Source organism: Dipodomys merriami, unplaced genomic scaffold (genome assembly GCF_024711535.1).
Source record: "Dipodomys merriami isolate MVZ:Mamm:240054 unplaced genomic scaffold, mDipMer1.0.p SCAF_28, whole genome shotgun sequence".
In the NCBI taxonomy this organism is placed as follows: Eukaryota; Metazoa; Chordata; class Mammalia; order Rodentia; family Heteromyidae; genus Dipodomys; species Dipodomys merriami.
In genome coordinates, this window is record NW_027204270.1 from 1,974,069 (window position 1) to 1,985,783 (window position 11,715).

The following is an 11,715-nucleotide window of genomic DNA, read 5'->3' on the forward strand; positions in this document are numbered from 1 at the left end:
GCTGGGCTGGACAGGCCAGGGGTGTCCCTGCAGAGCAAGACCCAGGAACTCAGGACTCCTTGCATAACTGACCCGCTGCCCCTTGGGGGTGTGCCTCAGGGAGTTGGGCCCCTACTCCAGAGCAGACTGCACTGCAGGGAGCAGCCACCCTCTGTCCTGAGTGCTCGGTGGCTGGTGGCTGGAAGAGGACCTACAGCAGAGGGGCGCTGTCTCCAGCTCTGGGAGGAGCTCAGCAGGCGGGGTCTGCCTGAGTCTAAGCCACAGCGTGCCTGAGAAGGGAGCAAGGGTCAGTAGTCTTAGGAACTGAAAAGTGTTTATTTTAAATAATGAAAATTACAGCGGTACACTATACATATTTACAGAAATCTTGCTACAGAAAAATAGAATCACATCAGCAGCCGGAGTCTGGCTGGAGGGCTCCCCAGCCTGCCCTCGTGCGAGGCGAGGCTGTGTGCAAGCTCTGCCTGGGGTCTGCCCAGGTCCTATGCGTGGCCATCCCTTTGTCCTAGGGCTGGGCTGACCCCCTCCTTGGTCTCCAGGAAACACAGGCAGAAGTGGTCCTTACTGAGGAGGGCCAAGGAGTCCCCACTTAAATGCCAGCACAGGGAGAGCACTGGAAAGTCACCTGGGGAGAGACACAGATTAGAAGAGCAAGAGGCCAGGATCTCTGTGAGGGCAGCTTGTGGGTGAGCCAGGTAGACCCAGAGCCACCTCCAGCCACGAAAGCTTCAGGCAGCAGGGACTTGAGATCAAGTACTGCTGCTGTCAGTACTGCTGCTGTGGACAGCAGCAGGTTTCTGCGGCTGGGCTCCCTGCTGCCTGACTGTGCCAGAGGCTCGGTCCCCACCCCACTCCCAGACGCTCACCTTCCCCGGGCACCTGCACTGACAGGCAGCCCGCAGGGGACCACAGGTACACCTTGCTGCCCCCCGTGCAGATGGCCAGTCGTGGCTGCTGCGGGTCCCACCGGAAGGCGCGCACAGGGGACAGCTGCTCCAGCACCACGAACAGCCTCAGCTTCCGGATGTCCCACACCCAGACGGCGTTGGGGATGTTGTCTGCAAGAGAGCAAGCAGCGGCATGGGGTCACGCGTGGCGGGGGGCATGGGGTATGACGGTCAAAGGGACCAGCAGTGGAGCAGAGCAAAGGCTGCCAGCCCCACAGGGTAAGCCCCACCCTGGACCCTGGCTCTTCCCTAAGGAGCCAATGGGAGTGAGCAGGGCGGCGGGGCCCTGAACTGACAGCAGAGCTGCTAGGCAGGACATTCTCTGTGTCAGCAGATCCACACAGGGCGCCCTCATCCTTGCTGGCTGTTTCTATGGTGATGCTGACAGGCTGTGAGCACACACTGACCGTTCCTCGTCGCCAGGAAGCAGCTGTCAGGGCTGAAAGCCAGCATCCCTACGCCCATCCTGGGGTTGGCCCTGTCGGCCATGGGCTTAAGGGTCTGCAAGGACACTGGCATCGAAGCAATCTCATCTGGAACACAGGAGGGAGGGAGGACTGAGGCTGCAGGAGAGGATGGAGCTCCCATTTCTAGTCAGAGGGAGCCGACCTCTGACGGGCTCGACTGGAAGGCGCCCCAGCTGGTAGGAGGCCTGCCCACGTGCCCTGGGGTGCAAGGGTGCCACCGCACACAGGGCCTGCAGCAGAGATGGGAGAGCGGTGGCCAGCCAGCAGCTCCCTGCCCACCGCCCCAGCCATGGTCTTGGCTACCCAGATGAGGGAATGTCCCCACCCCGCCCAGCCACTCAGCTCACGGTCTAGCTGGGCCCCACTCAGCCTCCTGGCTTTCCCGCTTCCAGCTATAGGAAGGGATTAGTGGCGGCGGCAGGAGGTGGTCAGGTTACCACAGGCCCTTGAGAAAGCCCTTCCTCCACCCCCCTCTGTGTAGGCAGGTGCTTTCATTGTACCCTCCCTGCAGAGAGAGGGGCTCAAGCATGGGCCCCAGGCCACCGGTGTCCAGCCCCTGCCCAGTCACCCTCCAGACTTGGGGGGTTTAATTTCCATATAAACCTTGGCCTCACAGAACCAGCTGTCTCGAATGGATTTCCAGGGCTTTCAGTCAATAAGCAATGTCTGGGTGTTCTGAGCGAGTCCCCCTCAAGCCCCTGGTGACGGGGTGGGGGCGGGGGGGCGGCACAGGCTGAACACCAGACACCCAGCACCCAGCTGCTCAAGAGTGGAGGGAGGACAGCAGGGCCAGGCCACACTGGAAAAAGCTACAGGACCCTCAAAAACAAAACAGCTGGGCACGGCTCAGGGGTATAGCGCCTGCCAGCAAGAACAATCCAGGCCTGGGCTCAATCTCTAGTACAGAAAACAACAGATCTAAAATGCACCGGGAAAGAGGAACCATACATGCCACATATACACGCAGAAAACAAGCAAACTTCCTCCCACCCAGGAAGAGCAGAGTCGTGGGTGGGTTGCTCACACTTGCTCTCTGCAGCTGACAGGTGATTGGCCACTGGGAGGGGCGGCGGGAAGGCCAAGTGGTCCAGCCCCGGCTGTGGGCTCTTCTTGGCTTCCTTATACACAACCTGAGAGACACAAGGAGGCCACCAACCGGTTTGTAACAGACTGGGAAGCCAGAGGATGTGGGGGCTGGCCGGAGGGTGCCGGGCACCCAGGCCTGGCATGGCAGCAGGATCTACCCTCACTAGGAGGAAGGGGCAGCAACGTGGCCCCTGCTCGGCCCGGCACCTCCCCAGGTCGGGTCAGCCCTTTCACGAGCGGGGCCCTTGCACACAGATGCGCGATGCTCGGTGTTCAGTCATGCTGTGCTCCTCCAGACTCTGCCTCAGACCCGCCTTCCTGGTACTTCACACCCCCTGCGCCTCCTCCTCCTCCTCCCATGTGGTGCTCAAGGGCAGCTCTGGGGAGGTCCTGGCAGCTCCCCACCTTGGCCCGCAGCCCCCGCTGCTCACCGTGCTGGTCTGGGGTTACCTCTGGACAGGTGGACTCTGAGAGGGAGGCAGCATCTGTCTTTGTTCCCTGCTGTCTCCCAGCAACCCGGCCAGCGTCAGCAGGTGGGGCGCACTAACACTGCTGGACAGACACCAGGTGGGCCTTCCTCTCTGCCACGGGCCCCAGGCTGCTCCCACTGCAGCCCTCCAGCCCTGCTTCCCTGTCTGTCCCTCTGTCCCCACTCTGCAGAGGCAGCAGTCTGTCTGCTCTTTTCTGCCTGAGACCCAGAGTAGAGGCTGACACAACAGATATCTAGAATTTTCTGGCAGGGCCCTGGCTCCTCTGTAGAAAGCAGGGATCTGCAACAGGGCAAACCAAGAAGGAGACATGTGGCTGGGGTAGGCAGGGAAAGTACGGGCCTGTAGGGGCTAGGGGAGCCTGGTGACAGGAAATGTCAGGGGCAACCACCCACGAAGTGAAGGGGCAGCACCTGCCCCCAACCCCCCGTGCCTGAGCAGAGATCTGCAGGGCAGACTCACTATCTTGGGGTCGTTGAGGGCAGCAGGATGGGCAAACTCAGTGATCACCTTCCACGTGACATGATTCAGGAGGCGCACCTGGGGAAGGAACCACGGACGCTGTGTGGCTGTGCCACCACCCGGCCCCCCGGAGGTGGTCTATGCCTTGCGCGCGCTCTCACCTTCCCATCGTAGCTGCCCACTGCCAGGAATTGGCTGCTGGGGCTCCAGGCCACAGACTTGATGCCCAGGGACCATTCGTAGGCACAGTATGAAGACAGCAGCCGGCCGTCCAAGGAGTACAACAGAATCTTGTACTGCAGGGGAGGGGACACATGCAGACACGTCACATGTGCCTGGAGCACGGCACCGCCACGGGCCTGCTGCAGCGAGACCCCGCTGCCAGCCGGGGTGACGCGGAGGACCAGGGCTGGGCCTCCAGTGTGGAGAGGTGCAGACTGGAACGAGCCGGGAGGGGAGGCAGCGCCCTGTCACCGCGGAAGTGAGGCGGGAGGGCTGTCAAGGGCGTGAGGTAAACGCGGACGGAAGCTCTCGGGCGAGAACACGCCCCACTGCGTACCTCCAGGCAGGAGTCCCACACCGCCAGCACACAGCCGTTCGGCGCCCACTCGATCCCCACGAGATCCTGGGTGTCGGTGTCGAAGTGCTGCCAAGGGAAGACAGGGAGACCCCTTGAGGACTGACCCTGCCCTGCCTTAGGTTACAACGGACGTTTCTAATGTTCTACATTTAATTTTCACACACAGAAATGTCTGCATCCTTCCCGGGAACTGTGTCCCAGGCCTGCACCTTGCGCAGGCATCACTGGCAGGGCCAGCCTGGGCTCTGCCTCCTGGCGCCCACCCGACAAGATGCACTGTGTGTCCCTGCACATCCCATGCATCCCCACCTGCTCTGCCCAGCGAGCCTCACTCCTCAGAGACCACTACTGCCTAAACCCTGTTCCGACACTGGCCCTTCCCTCCCTCCCTCCCTCCCTCCCTCCCCACGTGTCTCTATTGCATCGTGCTCAGGTTCTGCCATCTGCAGACACATGCACTTGCAGGGCAGTGTAGTCTGTGCTGCAGCCCCCAACGTGTAGAGATCTAGCTTCGGTAGGGGTGAAGCTCAACCGTGTTCCTCCTGGTGCGGTGCCTATTTTTGTGAATGCGGTGCACTGATGGCTGTGGGAGGGGGGGCACGGCGGTCAGTCACATCCCTGACAGGAAGCCCTATAGTTCTGTGCTGCACGCATATGCCTGGAGTCCTGAGGCACCTGCTCCCTGCCTCCCGCCCCTGCAGCCTTACCCGAAGGAGCTGCCAATCATTGCATACAAACACGCTCACATAGTCCCTGCAGTCTCGCCGCTCGGCCAACGCCAGGTACCGGCCATCCCTGGTAAAACTTATTCCTGCCAAAAAAAAAAAAAAAGGAAGCAAAAAGTGTCAAACAAGAGAAAGTACAGCAGTAACTGCCAAGGAAGGATGAGAAAAACAAAGCAGAGGTCAAGAAAAGGAAGACCCACGAATGCAGCCTGCAGTACAACGTCTGGCCACAGGGCTCATCTAAGGGCAGGAGACTGGTGCGCACGCACACGTGCATACACACACACACACACACACACACACACACACACACACACACACACACACACACACACACACACACACACACACACACACACACACACACACACACACACACACACACACACACACACACACACACACACCAGAGTTTCTGAGTTATATCAAATGAGCTGATCCCTCATGAGTCTCAGAAATCTTCCAGAAAGAATAAAGTGCCTTGTGAATTACAAACTTCTATTTAAAATAAAATTGTAGGAAACCCAAAGATATCTTCGGATAGACAAAGTCAGCTTGTAAGCTGGGCATGGTGGGCACACCTGAAACCTGGCACTCAGGAGCCTGAGGCAGGAGAGCTCTGGGCTCAAGGCCAGGCTGGGCAACCCAGTGAGACCCTGTCTCAAAGACAAAAGTCAACTTTTTACTGTATTATTTTTGCTTTTACATTTTATTATTTGGGAGAACTAATTTTGTGTGTCTGTGTGTGTGTGTGCCACCCCTAGTGCTTAATCTCAGGGCCTGGGTGCTGTCCCTGAGTTTTTGTGCTCAAGGCTAGCACTCTACCACTGGAGCCACAGTGCCACTTCTGGCTTTTTGGTGGTTGACTGGAGATAAGAGTCTCATGGAGTTTCCTGCCTGGGCTGGCTTTGAAACATGATCCTCAGATCTCAGCCTCCTGAGTAGCTAGGGTTATAGGCTTGAGCCACTGGCACCTAGCCAAGAAAAACTAAAAATTAAAGATAAATACTCAGAAAAAACTTTGGCCAAACCATAAATTTTTTTCCCCAGTTCTGCATTAGCTTAAAAAGCCCCAGGCCAAGTTCCATGCTTCAAAAATAACTACTAGGGGTGAGGGGAAAAAAAAAAAAAAAAAAATAACTACTAGTTCCACTAAGGAAATGCCTGTCCCCTCTGAGAGATGCTAGCAGCCCAACTCTACAGCCGAAGTACAAAGCACCGTCCCCGCAGCCTCTGGGATCTGAGCACATCAGCTAGGATGGGGTGTGCATTCCAGCATATCACCAGGTGTGCTTGGCCAGCCAAGCCTTCCTCCCAGAGGCCCCAGGCCCAGCGACCCCATCACCCAGTCCTCTGCGAGGAGCTTGAGTTTGATCCGACAGCTGACCCCAGCTCTGTGAGAGCCAAGCATCTTCCATGGTGAATGTGGGGCAGATTTGTCTTTTAGAGGCCAGGTACAGACTTAGCATGTCCAGGAGTCTCACTAGAGGTCACCCAGCGCGGAGGAGCTGTGGACGCACGTGTGGCATGCTGTTGGAGCTACTTTGAAGCTCTCCATGTCAAAAGGGTCCCAGAACCACGGCAAAGCTGTGCATCTGAGGGGCTCAGACGACTCACCCTGCTGACAAGCTTTGGGGTACTTGATGTACGACACAGACTTGGTGCACAGGGACCAGACTGTGATCCGCAGCTGCCAGGGAAGGAAGAGGAGGAATTGAGCATGCACTTGGCATCTTGCCAAAATTCAATATGGCAAAAAAACAAAAACTAAATATATGTATGCTAAATATACATAAAACTAAATATACAAAACCTAAATATACATATTGGCCACCTCTATCAGTTCCTGTGAACTACTGGAAGGACAGTGCTCCCCGGGCCACACTCCACTGAGGACAGCTCCCAACAGGACAAGGGCCGCTGGGGGGAGAGGGGGGGTTCAGAACACTGCTAAGGGTGGGAAAGGGCTGCCACACACCAAGTGCTGCATGCCAACAGGACCCAGGGGGGAGGAAAGGGAGGGGTGGGGGATGAGGTGGGTGGGTGGAGACTCACTCACGTGGAATTCGGTTGTATTCAGAATGTGGCGTCCGTCTGGGCTCCAACAGGAAGCCACAAGTCCTGCGGAGCCCTCATCAATTTTGCAGTGCCATTCTGGCTGCTCCAGAGACCACACCTAGATTCACGAGAGGTAAAGCACGGTTGAACACTGACCACCTCACCCCACCCAGCTCTGCAGGGGTGAGGGGGGGGAAGGGGAGGGTAGTTTCAAAATGGATCAAATGAGGGGCTGAGAATGTGGTTCAGTGGTAGAGTGCTTGCCTAGCATGCATGAAGCCCTGGGTTGGATTCCTCAGCACCACATACACAGAAAAAGCTGGAAGTGGTGCTGTGGCTCAAGTGGTAGAACACTAGCCCTGAGTAGAAGCAGCTCAGGGACAGTGCCCAGGCCCTGAGTTCAAGCCCCAGGACTGGCAAAAACACCAAAAGCAAAACAACAACAAACAGTAAAAGGAGAACTACTGTGAAGTTCTAGCCAAAAAGGCTGGGGCCAGATCCACTGCAGCAGCGAGACACTGCTTGGCCACTTCCTTCTGTGGAAATTTCCTTCAGAGCAGTGTACTGCCTCCAGCCCAGATCACAGCCAGTTAGGCTTTGGGTGTACTTTGGTAGTACTTCCTAAAACATACAAGTCCAAGGTGCAGCTGTGCGTTTCGTAAACACTTGTGTTTGCATTTGCTTGCAAACTAAGACTTCTCATTTTACAAGTATTTCAACTCAACTATTAGAACACTATAGCCTTAAAAGACACCAATTGGAACTGAATAGTACATTTTTTTCCAAAACAAAATGGCACACAGGAAAATCAGTCCTTCTTAAATATGAACACTATCCTCACCAGAGTACCTGTATGAGCCTCTGAAAATATGGCCTGTATTACATACCTGCAGAGTCTCTATCTGTGCATGCCACAACTGCATGAGCCCACTGTACACAGCACACAAACCTGCATGTGCCCACTGTACAGAGCACACACACCTGCATGAGCCCACTGTACACAGCACACACACCTGCATGTGCCCACTGTACACAGCACACACACCTGCATGACCAACACTGTACACAGCACACACATCTGCATGAGCCCACTGTACACAGCACACACACCTGCATGACCAACACTGTACACAGCACACACACCTGCAAGAGCCCACTGTACACAGCACACACACCTGCATGTGCCCACTGTACACAGCACACACACCTGCATGAGCCCACTGTACACAGCACACACACCTGCATGTGCCCACTGTACACAGCACACACACCTGCATGAGCCCCAGTGTACACAGCACACACACCTGCAAGAGCCCACTGTACACAGCACACACACCTGCAAGAGCCCACTGTACACAGCACACACACCTGCAAGAGCCCACTGTACACAGCACACACACCTGCAAGAGCCCACTGTACACAGCACACACACCTGCATGAGCCCACTGTACACAGCACACACACCTGCAAGAGCCCACTGTACACAGTACACACACCTGCATGACCAACACTTTACACAGCACACACACCTGCATGTGCCCATTGTACACAGCACACACACCTGCAAGAGCCCACTGTACACAGCACACACACCTGCATGAGCCCACTGTACACAGCACACACACCTGCATGACCAACACTGTACACAGCACACACACATGCATGTGCCAACTGTACACAGCACACACACCTGCAGGAGCCCACTGTACACAGCACACACACCTGCATGAGCCCACTGTACACAGCACACACACTTGCATGAGCCCACTGTACACAGCACACACACCTGCATGTGCCCACTGTACACAGCACACACACCTGCATGACCAACACTGTACACAGCACACACACCTGCAAGAGCCCACTGTACACAGCACACACACCTGCAAGAGCCCATTGTACACAGCACACACACCTGCATGTGCCCATTGTACACAGCACACACACCTGCATGTGCTCACTGTACACTGCACACACACCTGCATGAGCCCACTGTACACAGCACACACACCTGCATGTGCCCACTGTACACAGCACACATACCTGCATGACCAACACTGTACACAGCACACACACCTGCATGAGCCCCAGTGTACACAGCACACACACCTGCATGTGCTCACTGTACACAGCCCACACACCTGCATGAGCCCCAGTGTACACAGCACACACACCTGCATGACCAACACTGTACACAGCACACACACTTGCATGACCAACACTGTCCACAGCACACACACCTGCATGTGCCCACTGTACACAGCAAACACACCTGCATGAGCCCCAGTGTACACAGCACACACAAATGCATAAACCTTACTGTACATGGCACACACACTTGCACACACCTGGATGACCCCCCCTTGTACACAGCACACTTCTAGATGACTCCCCACTTGTACACAGCACATATCTGGATAATTCCTCACTTGTACATAGTACACACACACACCTGGACAACCCTCCACTTGCACATGGCACACATTTGGCTAATTCCCCACATGTACAAGGCACACCCCTGGACCACGCCCTGCTTGCACACAGCACACGCACCTGGACGACTCCACGCTTGTACATGGCACACAAGATGAAGAGGGAGTCTGCTGACCACTCTATATGCTGAACCTGGTCCAAGCAGGTGTACAGCTGCAGGATCTGAAGAGTGCTCACCTCCCGGACCACTAACCGGTATTGGACACAGGAAGCCTAGGAGAAGAGAAGAAAGCAAGGCTACTCTGTGGGGAGCTCCCAGAACGCCAGCACTGATCTGTACTCAGAGACCGGCTCCTTCCCTGTCTCAGACACTTAATGTCTACTTAGCTTTGTGTTTATCAACCACCACGCACTCCCCCAAACAAGATAAGTGACACAAAGATAACTCTGGAACCTGCAAACTAGGTTTTAGAGTACTACCGATTTGATCATCACGCCGCGCATACGTGTATTCAATTATCACATGTACTCTATAAATTTATACAAGTGAAACAATCATCATAAAATAAATAAGCCTGGTACTGGTGCTCATGCCTGTAATCCTAGATATTCAGGAGACTGAGATCTGAGGATTGTGGGTTGAAGCCAGCCTAGGCAGGGAAGTCTAGGAGACTCTTATCTCCAATTAACCACCAAAAATTCCAGAAGTGGAGCCGTGGCAGTGGCAGAGTACCAGCCCTGAGCACAAAAACTCAGGGACAATGCCCAGGATCTGAGTTTAAAAACCTCAGGACCAGCGTGCATATGTGCACACACACATACAATTCCAGTAAGAGATTATAACCAGAGTGCCAAAATGTTGAGAGAGTACAAGCCCCAAAGCACCAAAATTAGACACACAAGTTAAAACAAAAAACAAAAAACAAAAAAACCCCTCTTATTTGCTGAAACTTTCATAAACAGTTGTGGAGGGGCACCTTGAAAAACATAGTAATTCTTGAGGTGCCATTTAAGTTAATTTTCTACTTTTGTAGCTGAATGCTATTGTATGCCATTTAGAATAACTTTCTATAAAGAAAGTAAACATGAAACTTGAGAGTTGAGATCTCAAAGACCTGGGCAAAGGTAACAGGAATGACAACAAAAGCTCAAACTGGAAAAAAGAAAAAAAAAAAAAAAAAGCTGTGGCCGGTTAACAGAAAACAGTGGATAGATAAACTAAAGCATGTTTCCCCTGTGGTATTGGGACTTGAACTCTTTTGAGCTTTTTGCTGGGTAACTAGATTTGTCCACCCAAGCTGGCTCTGAACCACTATCCCCAGCCTCCTGAGTAGATAGGCTTACCCCCCAACGCCTGGCTTCAAAGCATACTTTTTTGTGAGGCTTTTCTTCTGCTTAATGGCTTTCCAGGGTCACATACCCACCCCCTTCCTTCTTCCCCTGCAAACGACACCATTGATCACATTGGTATTTCTTGAAACAGAGTTACTGCTCAGTGATTTAAACACTTTCCTGTCACTCCTGGAAGGAGCAGCTTAAAAAAAAAACAACTATAGTCTTGACAAACTCTTCTTCGCCTTGCTGGTTATTTAATGCTTTATTCCGGTGTGCTGAGGACACAGGGTAGGGAAGCAGCCCACCGGGAATCAGTCTGCAGCAAGGGAAATGATACATGTGCCTTTGTGACAAAGTAACAGTGGGCTGGCACGCTCACACCCTCCAGTTACAAGCCAGCAGCACCTCCTCATCCCCCTGGACTGCTCTGACCTCACTCGCCTGTGCAAGGAAGCTGGTCGCTGCCTAGCTTCCCCTCCGGCCCCGGGGCCCTTGACGCCTACCTAGGCGATCTGCCCTTGCCCGGATCTCACCCCTGCCCAGGGCACCTGCTCGGGCCCCCCTCCGGCCCTGGGACCGGCCGAGTCTGCACCTTCTAAGGGCATCTGCAAGCCCAGGTCCCGCTCCGGCCCCCGACACCTGCTCCGGGATTCAGCCCCGGATTCGGGCACCTGCGCCTGCCAGGGTCCCCGCCGGCCTCGGCCGCCCGCCCGCCCGAGCGCCCCTGGTCCCGGGCTCCGCTCCCGCCCTCCCCGCCCTCGGAGCTCTGCAGCCCGGCGCCTCCGTTCAGCTGCCCGCCCGGCTCCCGGCGCCGCGGGTCCGCGCCGGGGGCCGCCGCCGCCGCTCACCAGGTACTTGCCGTTCGGGGAGAACCTGCACAGCAGGCTGGAAAGCTTGAACACCTCGGAGAAGTTCATGGTTGCCGCCGCGCGGGCTCCGACCGCCGCCGGCCGCGGCCCCGGAAGTGAGGCGGCGGAAGCCAGCCGCAGCCAATGGGCGCGCAGGGCGGCCGCGCTGCATTGTGGGGCCGGGAGTCCGCGCCGCGCTTAGGGCGTTGCTGGAGGCCGCGGGCGGGGGGGGGGCGTCGCATTCCCGAGCCCCGCCCCGGGCGGGACGGGCCGGCCTCCCGGCCTC

The 11,715-nt window shown here is 55.7% G+C and overlaps 1 protein-coding gene across 2 annotated transcripts; it reads right to left on the minus strand.

Annotated features, from left to right (window-relative positions):
* Nucleotides 1-296: 296 nt before the first annotated feature.
* Wrap73 (WD repeat containing, antisense to TP73) lies at nucleotides 297-11,528 on the minus strand. 2 transcript variants are annotated; one of them, XM_070036934.1, is made up of 12 exons: nucleotides 11,430-11,528; nucleotides 9,367-9,519; nucleotides 6,815-6,931; nucleotides 6,373-6,445; nucleotides 4,738-4,841; nucleotides 4,010-4,096; nucleotides 3,612-3,746; nucleotides 3,451-3,528; nucleotides 2,439-2,544; nucleotides 1,355-1,480; nucleotides 867-1,058; nucleotides 297-625 (listed from the first exon to the last, which is right to left on the minus strand). In XM_070036934.1, exons 1-12 carry the CDS (start codon nucleotides 11,496-11,498, stop codon nucleotides 483-485), a joined length of 1,383 nt encoding a protein of 460 aa, XP_069893035.1. In that variant the 5' UTR covers nucleotides 11,499-11,528; the 3' UTR covers nucleotides 297-482. The 2 variants fall into 2 exon arrangements, with proteins under 2 accessions (XP_069893035.1, XP_069893036.1); XM_070036935.1 differs by having other exon boundaries at nucleotides 11,441-11,523.
* Nucleotides 11,529-11,715: the final 187 nt, after the last annotated feature.

Bases quoted from the DNA above. Each gene is read 5' to 3' on its own strand.
- Wrap73 (XM_070036934.1), bottom strand. From the start codon at position 11,498: ATGAACTTCTCCGAGGTGTTCAAGCTTTCCAGCCTGCTGTGCAGGTTC. The intron at 4,097-4,737 runs GTAAGGCTGCAG...TTCCCTTGGCAG, and splicing joins ATGATTGGCAGCTCCTTCGG to CACTTCGACACCGACACCCA. The intron at 1,059-1,354 runs GTCAGTGTGTGC...GCTCTCTTGCAG, and splicing joins CTTCCTGGCGACGAGGAACG to ACAACATCCCCAACGCCGTC.